At 36.1% G+C, this 20175-nt stretch overlaps 1 protein-coding gene across 2 annotated transcripts in view; it reads left to right on the forward strand.

Moving 5' to 3' along the window:
• Positions 1 to 290: 290 nt before the first annotated feature.
• LOC135682358 (coiled-coil domain-containing protein AGAP005037) overlaps positions 291 to 20175 on the forward strand; it is a 41954-nt gene continuing 22069 nt past the window's right edge. The window contains exons 1-4 of one of the 2 annotated variants that reach the window (XM_065197221.2): positions 291 to 942; positions 17017 to 17276; positions 18336 to 18594; positions 19283 to 19558. In XM_065197221.2, the coding sequence (XP_065053293.2) occupies positions 843 to 942; positions 17017 to 17276; positions 18336 to 18594; positions 19283 to 19558 (895 nt within the window). In that variant the 5' untranslated portion in view covers positions 291 to 842. Of the gene's footprint in view, positions 943 to 9526; positions 10084 to 17016; positions 17277 to 18335; positions 18595 to 19282; positions 19559 to 20175 lie in introns of those variants that run through there. The other variant, XM_065197219.2, reaches the window with a different exon arrangement.

Below are 20175 nucleotides of genomic sequence, written 5' to 3' on the forward strand. Positions count from 1 at the left end.
GGGTTTCAAACCCTTGAATTTAAATTTTCCAGGGAAACTGCGATTGGATTGCACTATTGCAGCAATGATTGCAGTTATAAAGGCCATGCCCGTACCCAGCCCCGATATGATTATCTTCGGCTACTTTGAGAAAGAGGTCAAGTAGAAAATTTACACAAAAAGGCTCACGGCGTTTCCTAATCCCTTTACGGTTGAATATCTCCAGGTTAAGACCAAGGACATTTGCTTCCAGCCGTAGATAATTGCTATATTTCATAGCAAAATTATAGGCTAGTTTCTATTATAACTGCATTGTGATATCACTCGAGAGACTCAGCAAATCGCTTTATCAACAAAATGCCAATAAACTACAAATGTTTGTATGTAAATAAGTGAAACCAGACAACAAGTGTATTGACTAATTGTTTATTGAGATACAAAGGACATAAGAAAGGTCAAGGGATTCGTACGTAATGTTCTATTCTTCTACAAATCAAAGTATTTCGAAAATAAGCAATTGCAATTCTTTTGGTTATTTTACAGCGTTAATGTGTAGCGTTAATGGTCCGTGAACTACATTATGCTGAATTTCTTTCCTAACATATGTCCTTGAGATAGGGATAACTGGAGAAAATTTGAAAATGCAGATCATACCGTTCCCTTGTATTCTTCAATTGAAACTAGCTGCGTTAAAAACATAAAGGATAGCTGTCTAGCCGTTGGCAGTCTATTCACCTAAACTCCTGGTGATATTGTTCTTTACAAGGGATCATTCAAGCCTTAATCTTAAGTCGTTAAGAACGTTTGAGACAAAGTTGAGATCTGTCGCCGAAAGAAGTTTCGTTTACACAACTCTCAACAACATGGAGGACAAGGTGTATCAGGTAAAAGCTGTTCGCTGCACCAGGCCCTCAAGTACACACGAGACGGTGAAAACCTCTACAAGAATTAAGTCATTCACAGGTAAGAGTTCTTGGGTATTTTGATCGAGATTCCTCTCAATCAAGAGGCATTCTAAATGTTTGTTTATACTACGATTTGGAGAAATCGGTTCTAAGCTTACACGTGACGAAGATTTTGTTTAACGTAGAAAAGCAATCGCGAGATTTTAGATAAATCAAATTGACAAGCATCTACTAATTTTACCGTTAGTCTTTTATTGATGCAACGCACTTTGTCTGGAAACTTGATCTTGAAGTGAAGCGAAATCAGTTACACTCCACAAGCAATTTTCTCTAATGCTTTGTTAGTTGATTAGCAAAATTAGCAATCAAATTAACGGCAATTGGTGAATTGTGTTCATGGGGAAACTTGGCTGTAATTTATCTATTTACTGTTATATTTTTAGAACAATCTGTCCCATATTATTTTTTTCCAGTCCCTCTTCGTTCAAATTCCGTCAAGTTGTATATTTATTTCAATCACCGTAAAAGGAAAGACCAATTTTACCATCAATCCACTGGTTGCTGGCTCCGTGGATTCTGAATATCTACGAAACAAGCGATTTATAAAGGCCTATTTATAAACAAAACCATGTATTTTTATTGTACTAACTATTATGGTTATCATTTCCTCTTCTTCTATGTTTATTTAATCGTCAACTCTATTGTGGCAGTTTCGGATCCCTTTCAGACAAAAATTTCCATTTTGACTTGAAAGAAAATGCACATAAGAATCGAAACAAAAACCCACAAATTGACATTCACAATAATGCAAGAATCTATTCGAAATTAGCAGAAATTACACAAAAATATGCTACACTTCTGTGCAAAATTTCTCTCAAAAGATTTAGGCTACTATGAATAACTTTTTATTTTGGAAAATCATTATTAGGTACTGTATCTGTTAACAAATTTAAAAGTGGAGTTTGCAAAACAGAAGTTGTGAAGGAATATATTATACGATTTTGATTGATATCGTCCAGACTTCATCGATTTGAGATTTACGATTCAAATGTTCCCGAGGAAGAGTGTTTTTCGTTGCTTTTGTGGATGCTTTTAACAGAAAGGTTCCTACGACAAACGGATGTTTTCGTTCCTAATTGCGAATAAAAAGTTCCAACAACGAAGATCGAATCAGGAAAGAATCACAGTCTTTGTCAAAATCTGAAGGGCAAGCCCAAAGAACCTTTTCTATGCAGGCAAAGTCTTTGATATAATTCAGGAACAAGGTATAATGGCGACAAGAATCCAATGAGAGAAAAACAATAGAAGTATAGTGATATACTTTTTAGCAGGCGAATTAATTTTCTTTTGATGAATATGTCCGCTTTATCCCGAGGGGCAATTCACTCTTTCAAATTGTGTATTGTACGAGATTTTCTCTAAAACAAGAGGATTTTTTGAGATTTCCAGATAAAACAATAGGATTTCCACCAAAGGTGTACGAGATTTTTTGGAGTGATTTGCCCCTCGCTTTATCTAGTGCCACAAGCACAAAATGTTCTTGTCCGTCTCTCTTCTTTCCCACCCCTCCATAACAAAATGACAGTGTCCTGCATCCTGGTTGTTTTTCAAGTTAAAAAAGCCTAATAACAACATTAGTTATTACATGAATACTGAGTGAAGGATAATGGATGAGCGTTGACGCTGATAATGGCCGATTATACAAATCGAAGAAAATACCATTCGAATTATGCAGTGTGATGAAGACAACGTAGAGTCATCAGCATATGGATTGTGATTTTCTGTAGGTCCTGTGCCAAAAAGCGCAACTTCAAGTATTCAAAAGTATTCATTCTTCCTCTGGTCAACAACGTCATGACCCTATCAAAATACTGAAAAGGGTGTAGCGTGAATCACTGCTCTCGAGACTGTATGCTGAATCACCGAACGTGCCACGAATCTAGATATAGCGACAAAGTATTTTGTCAGTGGCCTAAACCGTGTTTACGTTACAAAATGGCGTTAGCTAGAATTTTGACACTGGGGGGGGGGGGGGGGAGGAGGGGGCTGGGTGGAATTTTTTTCAAAAACATATGGAATGACTATCTTAACAATAGCGTACAGAGGTAATGCACAAAATCAGTAAGATCTGCAAATGATTTGGTTTGGGGGCCCTCTAGATTACCGCCTTTCGCTGTAGACAAGACAAGACAAGAGGAATAGACAAGACATTAGAGTCAACTCGTAAATAATCGAAATCCTGAACCAAATCTTTCAAAGGTTTTTGATAGATCTCTGAGTCCTATATTATACTACAGCTAGGTATAGTGAGGTAATGTAAGTACATGAATGAAAAAAGATGATACTAAAAGCCCATCTACATGGACATATTTTCTGATTCTATAAATGTTTCCTTTTCAATTAAAATTATTGTATTACTTAGCATACTTTATAGGTTTCTGCGAAAGATCAATTAATTGCTTCATTTTCAACAGGTCAATGTGTGTTTTGGGCGTTTTTAGTCCCAGGCAAGGACTGAGATACCGCCCCCTCCCCCCCCCCCCAAGCAAAAAGTATAAAGAATAAAGGCCACGATAGCAGGCTGCTCAACGGATTCCGGAGAAAATCTTGCGGCGAAAAAAAGATAAAATAGTAGTGTAAAATAATAAGGAACACCGCAACGCGATGAGAATAAACAACAACAAACACACAAATCAGTGATGGCTAATATTTCCCCCCGGCATAGGGGGATTCATCAGAGCAAAAGTAAACGGTCTTTGGTCCCAGGCATCTTTGAAGTTCAATTACTACTATAAAATTATATATATCATCAAAGTTCCATTAAAAGTCTGCATTTTAAAATGAGCTTATAGTCTATCGCATTCATTCACAACACATTTTGTACTCTAAATATTTATTTCGGCTTAAGAAAACAATGATATATAAACTTTAAATGTTAGATTATGCTTTGTATCAAAGTTTGCATTTGATTGTGTTGTGGTAAATTTAGAGCAACCTAATCTTATTTTCAAGTGTGACTGGTAAAGAATCCAACTTTAATCGTTGCAGAGCATTATCAATACCAACTTTTTCTGATTTTGAATTATATTTCGCGAAATTCTACCTTGGAAATCAAGACCCCAGTGAAAGCGTGGGCTCGATTCTTTCCTTAACTGAGACTCTGGTATCCAGAGTAGCGAAATTAACGACAGCTGCCGCAAAAAAAGATTTCACGTACTTCTGTGTTGTATGGCATTCACCTGGTCCTTTACAACAATTTCACCGCTTAGGCTCATGTGAATTGCATGCATTTTACACTCTTTTCTTATAAGAATAATTTTATAACAATTAAGATCAAGCTGAGACTGAGCTTCTGCAAAATGCAATTTTGAACAACGTTTTTTCTCAAAAATCGAGGATTTTTAGCGATGTGTGGGTGCTTTTTCGGTGAATATTCAAATTTGTCAGCAAATTAAGGCTGTCTCACTCACTTTGTTGGCAAATGAGGCCTGAACACCACCCTAGAGTGAAAAAGCTAGTACTCGCACTGCTTACACCATATTAGATTAAGAACAAATTAAGAACAATCAATCCTCAGATTTTCGATGAAATTAGGAACAGCCAGCCTGAACTTAAATTTGCTGGTTCTTATAAAAAAAGAGTGTAATCAAAGTGGTATGTCTTTAATAAAGGTGATATAGCTCTGTGAAGCATGTAAAACCCTATCTGGACCAGGCATTTTTGAGCGTCGTCAGACTAAGGATGGCTAATTTACCCCTTCCCTTTCTCCTATAGCGATAGGAGGTTAAATTTGGTGCGGGGGCAGCAGGAGGCAGCAGGGGGCAGCAGGGGGCAGCAGGGAGCAGCAGGAGCAGCACGGGGGCAACCCGGGGGCAGCACGGGGGCAGCAAAGTGTCCTTTTCATGAAATTGACTTCCAAGCAATATCAATTTTTATCAATATTTTGAATGCTAATGAAATCTAGGTTTCAAGCATCACTTGATTAAGAGAAAAGTCAATATTTTCAATGTTGATGAGAGCTGATTTGGCAAGCAATTTGACTTTGCTGAAGAGGTTCCTACCAGCATAGGTTCCAAATCTTTGATTGGCTGAGCGACCAAAATTCTGCATACCCCATTAGCCAATCAGAATTCAAAAATATAACAACAAACGTGCCTCGCAGGTAGATTTAGGCCTATTTTGGACGTTTTTACCACTACCCAGCTACCCACAAAAAAATAAACGTGTAAAATGTGCTGAAAGATAACCTTAATTTTCTTTTGAAAATTGAATCTTTGATGAATTTACGAAAAATCTGTCGTTGTACTCAGCAACAATTTTCCGCGATCGTTAGTAGTTACGAAGGCTTGAAACTGTCCCTTTCAAATCCTTACAATAATGAGAGGGCAGGGAGAACAAAAAAATTACAGTTTTTAAACCTAAAAAGTTGTTTTATCCACGTAATTAACAAATATGAACTTACCTTTACAAGCCAATGTTAAAATCGTTTCTTGTCGGCATTGATGTTTGTGTTAACGATTAAATGAATCGCTAAATTCCACTGAGAGAAAATGCAGTCCACCTTTCTCTTAAAATAGCTACAATTGTACAATTTCTTTTGCACTCAGGTACTTTGTATGTTCATTTTATAGACTTGAAGATCGATGAGAAGCTCACTTCCACTGATGCAAACTGCTACGGCCGAGTAAAAGCTGACGCAATTCGTCAAGGATGAAAAGGGCGGGAAAATGAAATATGCATCATTTCCCGCCCTTTTCATCCTTGACGAATTGCGTCAGCTTTTACTCGGCCTTGATGTTTGTTGTTTGAGTGAAAGAAATTTCGTGAATCATGTTTGACGAAAGTCTTGATTCAAATGTATTTTTATGGGTGTTGCCACCATTTCTGAGAGTCTTTAGGGCGTAACAGCACAAAATTACCAGACCAACCTTCTCTCCTCTTTACGAAGACTCCCTTGTTGGCTGAACAAAGATTCCCTATCTGTCTCAGCAGCAAACTTTAATACACCCAAGGTGCCCTTTCTGCAGTTCTTACCCCCGCCGTATCGTAAAGCTTCCGGTGCTTTTGCATGATTATCTTATACTTCTGAATTGGCGATTTGAAAATTTTCATTCAAATCAAATCAATAATGACGTCATAATAACATCGTGAATATTTTTCAATATTTCTGCTTTTTGCAAAAAACTCGTCAAGATTGACTTTAAATAACACATAAACGCGGTTTTATGTTGGTTTTGCGAAAGCTTGAAAAGACAGCTTGTTATAGTCTTTTGTCATCAACCAAACAATTTTTTTTGATGAAAATATTCAAATGCGGCCAAACACTAGCTATAAACTTCCTTACTTCCAAAATCTGACTCAAAAGCAAAATACGAATCAAAATAAGCATATTATTGAATTAAAGCAAATTTTGTTGTAGTTGGCAATTTCTGAGAATTATTTTGAAATTGTTTTCAACAACAGCAAAACGTGTCTTAAAATTAACGTAATGGCGTAATGTACGGAAGAAGTTTCATGAAAGGATTACATTTGAGATGGAAGCTAGAGAGACTTTCTGAAAGGTTCTCTAAAGCTGGTTGCTTAGGCAACTGTCAACAAGATTTTAAATGTAAACATGTTAAAAAAACTGCATCATGATATCAGAGGAACATTTTCTGAAAAGGCATTATGGCTTAACAGTATTTTATAGCTCCAATTTCACGTTTGCATAGAAGGATGAAAGGGGGCTGAATTAGCCCAACCTCGTCTTGGTCGAGATACGGTTGAATCATTTCTATGGGTTGAATGTACAGTTGCAAAGGTTTCTTGAACCTGAAATTCTTAACATTTGATAAGAACTTTCTTTATAAAAGGTTACCGTTAAGTAAGTTAATCGGATAAGCATAGGAAATTATTCAGAAACGAAGGTGAAGTTTCGAAACGGAGGGTCAAGGTCTTCAAATTTTTTATCCGTTACTTGATTTGTCACCACCTTGAACTAAAATCGTTTATTCAACTGGTCATCAATTGTTGATCAAAGGCAAAATATGAAAAAATTTTTTTTGTTAATAAACTTATTCATAATCAAGATATAGAATTTAGGGCACATTTATAATATAGAAATAGAATATGCCACTTTTTTAGGTAGAGTAATATGAAGCTAATACCCCTTTTTATGGCTGAGATCTTCTCTTGATCAAACCCCCTGTGCCACTCCATTTGAATTACACGTTTTTTATTTTATAAGGAACTTGGATCATCATCAAGTACTAAAAGTTGGCATCAAACTTTTGGCGTTTTAGTACTAAAAGTTTTTTATTTGCCTTTTTATTTCGGAACAGAAAATTGCCTTATTGTTGGAATTTTTCAATGGATATAAACGCAGATCACCCTGAAAAGACCAATGCAGATCAAAATCCAAAGTAACCTATCTTTTTTCAAAGAAAAATCAACAAAGCAAAATCTTTGACACTTTTCAAAGATGGAAATTTTACAATTTCTTAAATTTTCTTGAGCTTAGTACAAAAGTTTTCTTAAATTTCTGGACATCTTTGTACTAGTTTCTTTCGAGGAGTGTATCACTCCATGAAAAGGTGTATGGGGCTTTTTTAATTGAGGATTTGTGGATTTTTTCAGATTTTTGATAAATTTTTCGGACTTTTGTAGATTCTTAACTGAAATTTTCCTCCTTAATAGTCTTAAAGATGGAAGCTGTTATACCTCCTTGCTTGACCATACTGATTATATACTGTCGTGCCCTTTTATTGCCCTTTTAGTAAGAAAATTACACTATTTTGCGGAGATAGGTTGTTGCAAAAACATGGATTTGTTGCTCTTTACACGTTTCTTTTTTTTCAAGCAAGGAAATGTTGTTGTACGACAATGAAAGGACTGGAGCGAGAACTCGTGCTACCAAAAACATTGTGATCAGCAAGAGACATTGTGACCAGATCTAGCATAATTTGACGGTTTTAGCATAAACCTGGCCATAAATTGTCATTTAGCATTAAATCTGGCAAAATTTGAAATCTTGCATAATTCTGGCATAGTTTTAATTGTTAAGAAAGTCATTGTTTCCATTGATAAGTGATCCGCTGTCTATCATAACTGTATGCAAACACTTAACATCTGCATGTGTGGCTATAACTCTGAGTAGATTGTGACGTCATCTTACCATAACATATCAGTGCAAAGCAGCAAGGTGCATTAATGACGTCTGTATTCTGAGTTAGTTGATAGGCTACTTTCTAAGTTGGCCATGATGATTTCCAGAAATAGCTCTGTAAGCTCTGATGATTTTCAGAAAAAATTAGGCTACGTATATTTTTTTAATAACTACAAATACATCTGTTGTGTGTTGTGGTGATTGATGGATTGCGCTGGTTTTGCTAGTTGCTTATGTTCAGATTTTAAAGTGGGAGTTTGATATTCTAGTCCTCAACCATATTAAACAGGACAGCTTTGATTTGAAATTTACCATAATTTCTGTAAATCTAGCAACATTATGACAATGATCCGGTCACACTGGCCAGAAAGGAATATGACGAAGAACGGTAACATCAACAACAACTGAACGTCTCCTCCGCATCTCATCATCCAGATCATCCACCGTATCTTTCGATGATGTCGTCTAATTTTCGTTCAAAATTTTAGTTCTTTATGTGATTCAACGCTGATATTGCCAGATTGTTTCAACGCTGAGTTTGGCCTCATTTCTTGGAATTTGTACCGGATTTATTGGACATTTCTACGTCTATGTATTTCCGGATTTTTATACATTTTGTCTGTCTCTGGATTTTTGAAAGGATATTTAGTGAATTTTTGCAGATTTTTGTCAGGAGTACGAGGATTTTTGGGGCGATAAACCCCTCGTCGAAAATTTGTGTGCCTGAAATCTTTTCAGCAGAATGTTGAGGTTTTCGTGTTTGTATTTCTAAGCCCATTGTAGCTTAAAATGACTTTGAAATAAGGCAGGATTGGGGGAACCAAACTGGAGAAATAAAACAAGAAATCATCTCTTTAGTTCAAATGGCAAGAAAGTTTCTTAGAAAAATGTTTTTGATACAAAGGCTGTTGAAGACTAAACTTCTCTGAAAAGATTTGTTTCAATTTTTAAGTTGATAGAACAGCGAATACAGTAAAAACCCGTGTATAAGAACCCGTGTATGGCTAAACCCCCCAAATCAGACCTCCTACACCCAAGAAAATTTTCAGGCTAAAATTAAAGTTAGGTTTTTTATCTGCTTATATCTATACTAATTAACTTGATAAAACAATTTTTCTTTGAAGGCAAAGTACAATACTGTGTCTATTGTTTCCATCAATTCTTATTTAAATTTGAATTTAAATTTAAACATTACAAAATTTATTACAAAATTCAAATTTCATTTATTCCATGTTTTTCACATATAAACCTTTTAATTGACTTGACTATATGTTGTTTTGTTAAGTCTGTACTGTCTTTAGGTATAACATTACTGCATGAAATGAAAATTATGATTTTGTCACATAAATATAAGAACCTATTTTAAGAGCCTAAATTCTAAGTATCATTCATATAGGAACCTGTTTTTTTGCTAATTGGAAAAAAACCAGGTTCCTATACGCGGGTTTTTATTGTACTATTTTTAAGCGGAAAGTATTTCATTGTAGTGAAAAAGAATTGCAGACAAAATACACATTTGAAATGCCAGTATCTCGTGAAAAGGATATCGACACTTTCGTATCATAATGAATGGGTTCCGATCCCTTCGGAAAGTCTGCAAATCGCAGCTTGACCGTAATATTTATTGACACATGACTACGATCTCGGCCCGAGAGACATCAGGAAGCAATGGGTTTCCTTTTGGGAAGCGCTTTCCTACACAGTTGCTGTTCTTCAGAATGGATTTTCGTAATCAGAGGTCAATGAGAGGTCTACTCCATAGACAGTGGCGCAAGATTTGCATGACGGCTTTCAAATTGCCAATGTAAACAAATCTAATCTTATCCTTAGCCAGAATTCTTTACCGACTAAAGCAGCGCAGATCCAAACTCGAATCATAGTTAATGATACGTTACTTGGATGTGATACTCGCCGGAATTTCGTGAGAATAAAAAAGGATGAATGTCTTTCGTCGCAACCATCTTTTCAGCAGTTCGCTAAGAACGCCAAGGAAAAACGCGAATCGCCAGGGAAAATATTTCAGCGAAGATGAAGGAGGTTCTAGCCCACGTGTTGGTGAGAAATCATTTGAAACTTTGTTCAATGCATTTCTTTCCTGAGTTAGATTGTTTGCGAGATAAACTGAGGAATTTTTATATAATGCCTATGAATTACAAGCGGCTTTGTTGTTTGTTTGGAAATGAAACTGATATCGCTTGAAGTTTGTCTAGGGTTTGAGTTTTCGTGGATCATGATGCATTTTTATATCGTTCGGTGTGACTTATAAACCTTATTCCCACGTGTCTACAAGTTTACCCCAAGCAATAAAATGCATTGCTGCCTTTCTAGTTCATAGGGCATAAAGCAAGACTTGATTTCAACATTTCCCTTAATTCATGACTTGCCTGCTTTTATCTATGATTATTTGTTTTGTCAAGGGCCAACCTCTGCGATTTCTACACTTGTTTGCCCTTACTCGAGTTCAACTCAAATAACATTTTACGCCAAGTTTATCGTGATTTTTACGGGGGTTTAGATCGAATGAAGTTTTGTCGATTGTCTAACAGAAAAGAAGCTTTTTCATCATTTATAAGCGATCTTGTCAGTACATTTCGGACTAGGCTGTCGTCAGTTCCCTCCATTGATAGATGTTTACGTTTTATAGAGTCAAGAAAATACATTGATGTTTCAGAACTTTTTACTGAAATATTGCAAAGATTTGTTTTTTGTTAATTGAAGAAAATGTCGTGGTGACACTGTTGTCTGGCGTTTTATCAAGTCAAGCTGCCCGATCTTTTCGCAGTAGTAGTCGTTGGCAAATCACGTAACTTCACTTCCTGTTTTCTTTTTGTTTGTTATTTGAATCCTTTTGTTCGATGAATCTCTGTGATGTCATATGGTTTCAACGTTTCTGATTTCACTTTTTTATAAAGATACTATCTCGAATTTTATCTCCACTCGGAAATCGTGCAAACATTGGAACTTGAAAATCATGCAATCAAAATTTGGAAATTATGTCAGATTTTATCGCGTCTGTCGTGGTTAGAGGTTCTGTTTAGTTCGCAAGCGAGCGATCAGTCTGCGAACACTTTGAACTGAGAACTATAAATATTAATCTGACTAAGTTTGTCTAAAAATGCAATTCGGTTTAGAAACAAATTTAGATGGAGCAGCTTAGCAATCCGTGGTTGGATTAACCTAATGCTCTTTTTAAGATCCATTTATTAGTCGTTTAATACAAAAATTAATCCACAGAATTGACAATGCCGATATGGCCCGGTTCATCTAAAAGATACCAGCCTGGGATTTCAACTATTAATGTATTCTCAAGATTAGAAAAGTCTTTGACAGCATTCTCTTGCTGTAATTGATATTATTTTTCTATTCCTTCCACCTGAAAGTCAGTTTTTTACAAAATACAAAGAATTCATTCAGGGCGACGGTCTGTGATTTTGACAATAAAGAACTGGGAATCAGTTTTCGGTGTCATTTGTGGAAGGGTCACAAGAATTCTATTTGAAGTTTCTTCAGTTTTAGGATACCAAGAAAAAGCTACAATTATGTTTATTTCTTAAAATTATCTCCAATCCTTTTTCCTTTATAACGTATTTTTGAAAAATGTTAGTATGCTTGAAAGATTTGGAAATGAAATTTTGTCCGTGAATCAAGGGATGATTCTAAACATTTCGTAACAAAAGAAAATAATTGCCTGTACCAGTCCCGTCCAGCCCCCGTATGGCAACGCCCCTTTTCAATCCAGAAGACTACTCGAACGTATATGAATGAAACGAATGGGACCGTATTTTCACTACACTCTTTTCCTTTTATATGAACAATTTTATAAGAACACGAGCCTCAAAATTGGTCAAAATTTATGAACAAATTAAGAACAAGCTGAGACCGAGCTGCGTAAAATGGCAATTTAAACAACGTTTTATCTAAAAAACGAGGATTTTTAGCCATGTGTAGGTGCTTTTTCGGTGAATATTCAAACTTGTCGGGAAATGAAGCTTGTCGCACTTACTCTGTTAGAGAATGAGGCCCGAACACCTCCCTAGAGCGAAAAAGCTAGCAATCGCATTGCTTAAAAACAATCCAGCCTAAGATTTTCGAAAAAATTGAGATCAGTTAGCCTGTACTTAAATTTACTTGTTCTTATAAAAAAGAGTGTAATGCATCCCTGGCGTTGATGTGTTTTTGGTAAAACGAGGCTGTTTTCCAATCGAGGTCTTTCCTCCAAAAGCCATGGCTCAAGTGGAGACGCCATTTTCTAGCGCCTTTTTCCCTAGAATCTTCTCCAAGGCTGTAGCAGGAGGTAGCAGGAACTCAAGGAAGGAGATGCTTTCCCCCTGCTGTAGTAAATAACAGAATCCGCAAAGTTACTAATCACAAATTGCTTTTAGAGTTATTAGGGTGCACCAAAAAACGGTCATTGTCCCCCAGTGTCTATCTAAAATCTTCACTTCTTTGCACTAAGCGCGATCTCTCCAACTGCCCTTAGTAGGGTGCATGGAGTGCCATCAATTTTCCCTCTATGGAGAAATGGCTTTTTATTAAGGGGGGCCATTAAGGTTATTTTTACAAGAGAGACTGACTGGTGTAATCCAAATTGCGACATTTAGACTTATGCCGGACGCTGAAAGATTTTTGCCGGACGCTTGAATCATGGGCAACTTTAAGCTCTTCATGAGCCCTTCAAGTCCACAGTGGCTTTTTCCCTTTTAGCGTCTGAAGGATATACTCCCCCATCTTCGGGAACCGTTCCTCTATTTCAAGGTGCTGGGTTGCCCTGTATGTGCCCTTGGAGGTGCAGAAATATTCCATAGCCTGTCTTATTTCTTGTTATAGTTTTCCCTTTGGATCCGCTCCTACAAAGTCAACTTCCATTTTAATGCATATTTGAGGAAAAAGTGCCACTCTTTCATTACAGTTCTACCTGGCATGGGAATTTTTCACCCAGAGTGAGTGCTGTGTCATCTGTTTGGCAAAAAACTTTTGGTGATTATTAGTTTGTCAAAATCCAAAATTCTCTCTTAACTTCCAAAAGGGATCATATAGTTTGTTATAAACGGTTTCTATTAAACAAAACTATACTTTTAACTATTTTACGACCATCAAAATGTAGACGATTACGTTATTCACAACCACAATAGTCGTATTGTCGATGATTTACAATTATAATTACGTGATTTCCCTCCTTCTAACCACAAGAAGGAAGAAAGATTTCCGTTTATGAAGCGATACATCGCAATACACTAAAGACAAACATTCAAGGCCTATTGAATCAGAAATAAAGACTGTAGTTCTTTGATCAATATTTCTACTATGCTTAGCGTAATTGTTATTTAATTCACGAATAATGGCAGGCATTCTTATGTGGTTTTTTGGGTCCTTTTTTTAGTTACACAGCTATTTCAAGACATTCCTTTAATATTCCTTTCATGATTTTCTGCATAGAAATTTAAAACCAGCTCTCGCCCTTGCCAACTTAGCGCGTAGCCAAGGCAGCACGATTCCATCTCTCAAACAACAAGTTTAAACAACAACAACGATGACGACAGATAATATTACGGCTGCATAACATAAAATTTGAAGTTATTGATGAAAAATGTTTTATTTCCAATACTATCAATGAGATATTTACAATATTTTGATTGAAGAAATCCTCTTCTGGTCTAATTTTTTAACATGTTGAGAAACTTTGAGACAATATCTAGTTTGGGTGACTAAAAACTGTAACTTCTATGACTTTATTATAGCAATCACAAATAAAAAGTCAATTTTAGCTAATATAAACTATTTTCTAGCTTTTTTCTAAGTTGCGGTACAAAGTTGAGAAATTCGTGTACCGAGATTTTGGAAAGTTTCTTAAAATATTATCAAATGAGAATATAAAAGAGCGGAAGAAACAAGAAAATAAATAGTAGATATTTGTGAATAAAAGCAAGCACGAAGAATAAATCTGTTTAAGGTGGCAGTTTTTATTTTGTTCATGAAGGAAAATGTAGAATTTAATGATGAAAATTGTCAGAGAGCCATTATCTAAATATTCTATCATTTCCTCAACAGTCATAATATCTTTATCATTTTAGGAGGAGGGAATACTATTTGCTTTATTTTTCATTATTTTGTTTGACCCTTGTGTACAAAAAATGGTTGTTTTCCTAATAAAACCATAATATAGTATTTACAATATTATATTCATTTCAGAATCCTTGATTTTTTTGATTGTTTATTTTGGGAAGCAAAATGTAATAGATATATCATGCGTAATAGATATTGTAATATTATTTCTTAAGTTTATCGTGATAAATCGAAAATTAGTTATCATTTCAATTTTTGTTTTTACTACAAAGCTGTCGTCGTTTTCTGAATATCAGTAAATGTTTTAAAGAAAGAATCAAAAAATTCAAAAAACTGCTCTCGAATTTTAAAACAAGAATCTTCCAGTTATACTTTGTTTCGTGAGTTTTCAGTTTTCGCCCCTCCCTGTCCCTTTTCGTGTCGGTTGCTTGTGTATTTTGTTATTTTCATAATTCGCAAGCTTTGAACGTCCTTGAATCTACAATGTTTGGTATTGTTTTGCTTCAAAGGCCTAGGGTGTCTAAACTCGGGATTATATTGGCATGCTGTGTAAGAGGATTGCCTCAAATTCATTGCAAAAAACCGTGGGATGCATCTTTGGCTTAGGATTTCCAACGGGTGGCATCAATGCAAAACTGCGTGAAAGAGCATTTATTTAATTCGATATACCGAGGTAATAAGTTCTAAAATCGTGTGAAGTAGCAGAAAATCCTTCCTTAATTGACACGACACGAATAAATGGTCTTTCTCTCCTCTCATGTCACCTGGAAACATCTGATAACAAATGTGGGGTAGTTTTTCGAGAGTCTAATTGACTTCTGGATAGCGTCTGTGCAGATTTTATATTAGTTGGCATAAAATGAGCAACAAAGGTTGAAAACATCACTAGTTAGTCATACTTAGCTGAGATGAAAGACAAAAGAAATGACCAGGGCAGATGCCGTCATATCAAGACATTGTATGGGTTCCATTTTGATTCATAATCTATGTCATTTTGAATTTTTCCCATACAATACCGAATCATGCTGGGCCAAGAAGAGGGAACTTGAGGAATTAGGATGTTGTCACAGAGCAGCTCAGTTAGGTCAGTGATTCATTTAATAGGCTTGTAGCATCGCTGCTGTGCTTCACGGCCTACTTTTTCTTGCGAAGAGATGTTGTTCAGCTTTCCAATTGCCCTTCCCAGATTTAAAACAATACTGCGAAGTCTTATGGATAGTCTGCATCTATGACTTTGTCTATACTTAAAGTGAGGTTATTAGTATCAGTAGAAGGCCTGTTTCGCTTGAAGTCATAGAGTCTCTTATGTGTCCAGAGAAAACCAAACACTTAAAATTTTTAAAATGAAATGCACTCAGACTAGCCTCCAGCAAACAGCAAATCAGACTTCCCTTAAAATAGTGCTTACGCGTATTTAGATTTTCATTTTGCAAACGTCTAAAGGATGTAGAATTAACTATAGGTTTAAAAGTGGGAGAATTTGCAAACATCAAAAATCTAGTAGAGAGGTGTTCACATGAACGTCGTCTCTTCTTTTTATCAACGATTTATCAACTGAAACTTTATTGGGCACTGTCTTTATTTTATCCATAAACACTGCAGAAACAACCACTGCAATACAGTGCAGATTGCTTCGCGGGCAATTCGCTCCTTCAAATACCGTAAAGATTTCCACCAAGACCAAAGGATGTCTAGGGTTGTCAGATAAAGAAAAGGATTTTCAACCAAGGTGTACGAGATTGCACTGGAATGATTTACCCATCGGATTCTTCTACGTTTTGTCTTGCTTCGAGGCCCTACAAGGAAGTTGCTGGCCGCTGAGCCAGTCTCTTTGCTAGATATAGTTGCTCGGGTATCATGGGAATATAATCTGCATTGTCATACATAGTGGTACAAACAACTGGGCGATAGGATCTGTAGGATAGCTAACCATGAAAATATCTGCACCTCATAGGCCAAATTTAGTCGTGAAAGGCTTTACGGGCTTACTCCGTGTAATCACCCGGAACATGTTTTCGTATGGAACTTTTTTTGGATTAACCTGTGGTTAATCAGGTTTTTGATTTCTGCTAGATATTTTGATTTATCCCATCAACATCGTGAATGCGAGTAATCGAGTCAAGTTATTAATCTCATCATATCTAAGTTACAATTTGAAGACAAGCTCCTTTTGAAATGGTCGCAGTTTTAATCTTTGTAGATTTTTGATTTTAGGTTCAATTTCAAACGTCAGTGCTTGATCTAAGTATGCAAGTCATTTAAACTTGGATGCAAACATAAAGCGCATATGTCTTGGGTTTTTAATGAGATATGGGTTTAAAACCAGCGAAGATAGTTTTGCAAAAGTATGAAGAAACACTTAGTCAAGTTATGCTTGTTTCTTAAAAAAGATTAACGTCACAAGAATTTGTTTGTATTGCAAAATATTGTTAACAAATTGATCGTCTTGAAAGCTTTGCCTTAAGAAGTAAACAATTATTCTCTGTTCTCTTTCATTTCTGAAAAAGATTTAAAACTATATGTTTTTGTATTGTTATTTTGCCCAAGTAATTAGAAGACATATTGCCGGGTAAATGCCCTTTTAGGGTTCACGAGCACTGTAAACGCAATAGCTACATCGCTTGCCGATTGTACTATACTACCGACAGAGAGCACAATTCATCTCAAGATTTGTGCTGTTTCTTTTCAATTTCTGTTACTTTATGGTTGGAATGAGTAAGATGAAATAATGAAAGATTCCGTTAACATTTAATAAACAAAGTGTCCTTATGATGTCCAGTTTCATAATAAAGACCGGTGCAGAGTCTCTTAGATTAGAGAATGGACGTCTTGTGTAGGCCAACGTTCTGTCTTTGCCCGTATCCTGTTAGCAATTCCAAGATTCATTGATCATTGTTTTGTTAACTCTGAAATATTTTGTTTTAGATGACCATCGAGTGAAATACCACGAAGAGGATCCGAGCCAGTTTCAAACTGCTAAAGCACGTCGGCCTAGACGACATACGACAGGAGGACCGCAGCAAAAGGATGCCATTGAGAAAGCAAGACAGATGATTGCAAACGACCCTGATATCGATTCAACGGCTCATGAAAGCAGCTTAGGAACATTGAACCGGAAACAACTTGTTTCATTATTGAAGACTAGATATGGTGATGATATTGAGAAGTATCGATCGCTTAAAAAGGTTCGTCTTCCAATCATAGGACTTTTAGACCATAGAATATTTATCTTTTTTCAATTTCTAAGCAGTTACAAGTGTGTCCCTTCCTTTATATTTTCATCGTCTAAGTTAGTGTTATTTTATTATACATAAAAGTTAACATAAAGATTAGAAAGAACTTTAATATTGCTCCTGAATGCAATTACTTTACCTTCACGGGCATCGAAAAAGTACAGCTTCAGTCATGGTAAAGTCAAAGGAAAAAAAATTTTGACTCTTGACGAATTTCATCGTTTTGTTCATTAGAGGGTAAGAGGCGCTTTCTGAGTTGAAAGTATGATCCTAGAAGCATACCTTTCACAATCTGTGTTTATTCGAAACTTGCATTAATTAAATACCAGTTTTAACTTAAAGATCCTTGCTTTAAAGCCTTCGTTCATGCGAGGAAGGTGTTTTTTCTTGTCGGGGAAAAATGTGAGCAGCGTAAAGGTTGAAACTCTTAAAACGATTCAGAGATCGGTGAAGGCTGTAACTCATGTTCTTGATGTTGCCTTTTCGGTAAAGGCCTCCACCATGGGAAAATTTGATATTTTGAGATTGAAATTACGTTGTTTGAAAACAGTCATCTCCGTCGTGAGAGCCAACAGGTAACTTGTCATATCGACTGAGGCCATATGTAAACAATCACAAGTTAGCCGGTCAATTAAGTATCCTCAGGTGCACGTGATAATAAATATAGACCATTTTGAAATGCCCAGAAACGCAGTGAAGTTTTTTCTATCAGATAATCGTAAGGTGATACATTTCATTTTATTTTATTTCATTTTAAACATATTTATATTGGGTTACAGTTCAAAAATTAGTATCTGTTTTGCAACTTTGAATGCATCATTTGCTAATTTTTAGAAGACAAAGAGTCCCTTGAAACCGTACTTTATCTTAGGTTTCACCTTAATCAACTAAAGAGTAGTTATTGATAAATATTTTTGCCGTTGTACAAGCCAATATGACCAGATTAAGACTGTTTTCTGTCACGGCTGTTTAAAGAACCAAGTTTCAATAATCATTTTTTGCTTTCTCTAGAAGGGAGCGGTAGATGAAGTCGAGCACCGAAATCTTGTCGAAAATGGAACCGCAAAGCGGAAAAAGTCCCACACCATATTAACGTACAAAACGTCAGGTGGGGTTAATGGACACGTGCGAAGGAGCAGCACGAGCAGCCAAGAAAGCTCTCAGACGTCACAGGAGAGCTTGAACCCTATAGCATCAACGAGAAGTGAAAAAACAACAAATCAAGTCATAAGGACCACAAAGGTGAAGCAGTTTGGGCGAACTAGGAAAGGTAAACCTGAAAACGTTTTGTAAGCTAATGTCTTTTTGTAAAAGCAAGTTGATGACCTTTCTTATTGATATTTTGTTTGCTTTGTTTTAATAATAATTGATCCTTTGTTCCCTGTGTGGAAATGCTCGTCTGAGGATTAAGCTTAACAGCAGAAATTTGCTCAACTTTTCGCAATCTGCAAAGTCGTCCAGAAAATTAATTGCGTATTTTATTACAAATTTTATTTGAAAAAAAATTTACTTAAAGATGAAAGAGGTTTTAAGGAGTTTCTGTAGAAAAACCGCATTTTTCATCAAACGTTTGGTGCTATTAATAACTGTATGAAGTTACAAATTTCTATTTGAACAAATGTCTTTAAATTGTAGAAGTTTTTCTTTCTTTTAAATTTTAACTCGATATCTGCCGCAAAGGACCCTTCACTCCAAAATCTCGTATTTTAGAATCTTTTTATTCCTGACTGAATGTTTCAAAGTATTTTTTTTCAAAATTCCCCTTTCATTCTTAGAATTCAGGACAATTTCGCACAGATTCTTTAAGTTATCAGTCAGTCTTTTCATTAAAGAAACTGAAACTGTTTTCAAGAAACAGTCCTTACATGTCCTGCCTTCTGCACATTAAACCATAACATAGCATCTTTACCCCTTTAGGCAAATTTGGACCTTTTTGTTTACTTTTTTTCGATTGACAGCTTCAGATGGAAGCTCAGTTATGAGTGGATATTCATCGTACGGCGAGGAACCTCATGACCAATCGACTGTGACCCAACGAACTGTCATAACGAGAAAAATTGTGAAGCAACCTCAAAAAGACAATATCATAGAAGCACAACAACAACGATCTCGCGAGGATGAACTGAAGGAACTGGAAAATTTGCAGCGTCAGCAGCAAGTACTTGTAACTGAACGTCAGAGCCAAGCCAGTTCTCAACACCAACAACAGAAGCAAGAAGTAATCGATCGCGACAGTGAGTAGCAAAAGTGTTGTTAACCTATTTCAATTTTTGTTCCAGGCCATCGTGATCTTTTTGATCGAAGCGTAGATGGAAGGTTTTTCGAAACCGTTGTTGAAGCGTAGATCGCATACAACAGGTCGTATACGCGCTGTTGCAAGGCGATCTTATTTCAGAAGCAACTATTTTTTCACATCTCAATCAGGTTGAAGACGCGGGTCGTTGAAGACCATCATGAGCTAATCTCATACGGCAACCACTACTTGATCCCCTAGACTAAGCGATCAGGTTTGCCTTCTTGCCTAGGAGGGAGGACAGATTTCCGCTCTCCTTAATCGCTGCTATTTGCTTTTCGTTCGAAAACCGTGCACCAGATCCTATTTCGGATGCTAGGTACTTGAAAATGGATTACTCCTGATTCTCTTGTGATAACTATAAGTGCTCACTTAATCTTCTTATAATCATGAATTTCCGTCAGACTGACATGCAACAATCGCTGCTTTTTCTGCAAATAGATTGATTTATAGACATGTAGTTTATACACTAAATAATCAAGGAACAATCTGAGGTACCTGAATAATTTTCTGCTGAGGGAGGAATCCACTTTTACAGAAACGGGAAGTAGAAATTTT

Source organism: Rhopilema esculentum, chromosome 16 (genome assembly GCF_057945365.1).
Source record: "Rhopilema esculentum isolate cy_ngs chromosome 16, ASM5794536v1, whole genome shotgun sequence".
In the NCBI taxonomy this organism is placed as follows: Eukaryota; Metazoa; Cnidaria; class Scyphozoa; order Rhizostomeae; family Rhizostomatidae; genus Rhopilema; species Rhopilema esculentum.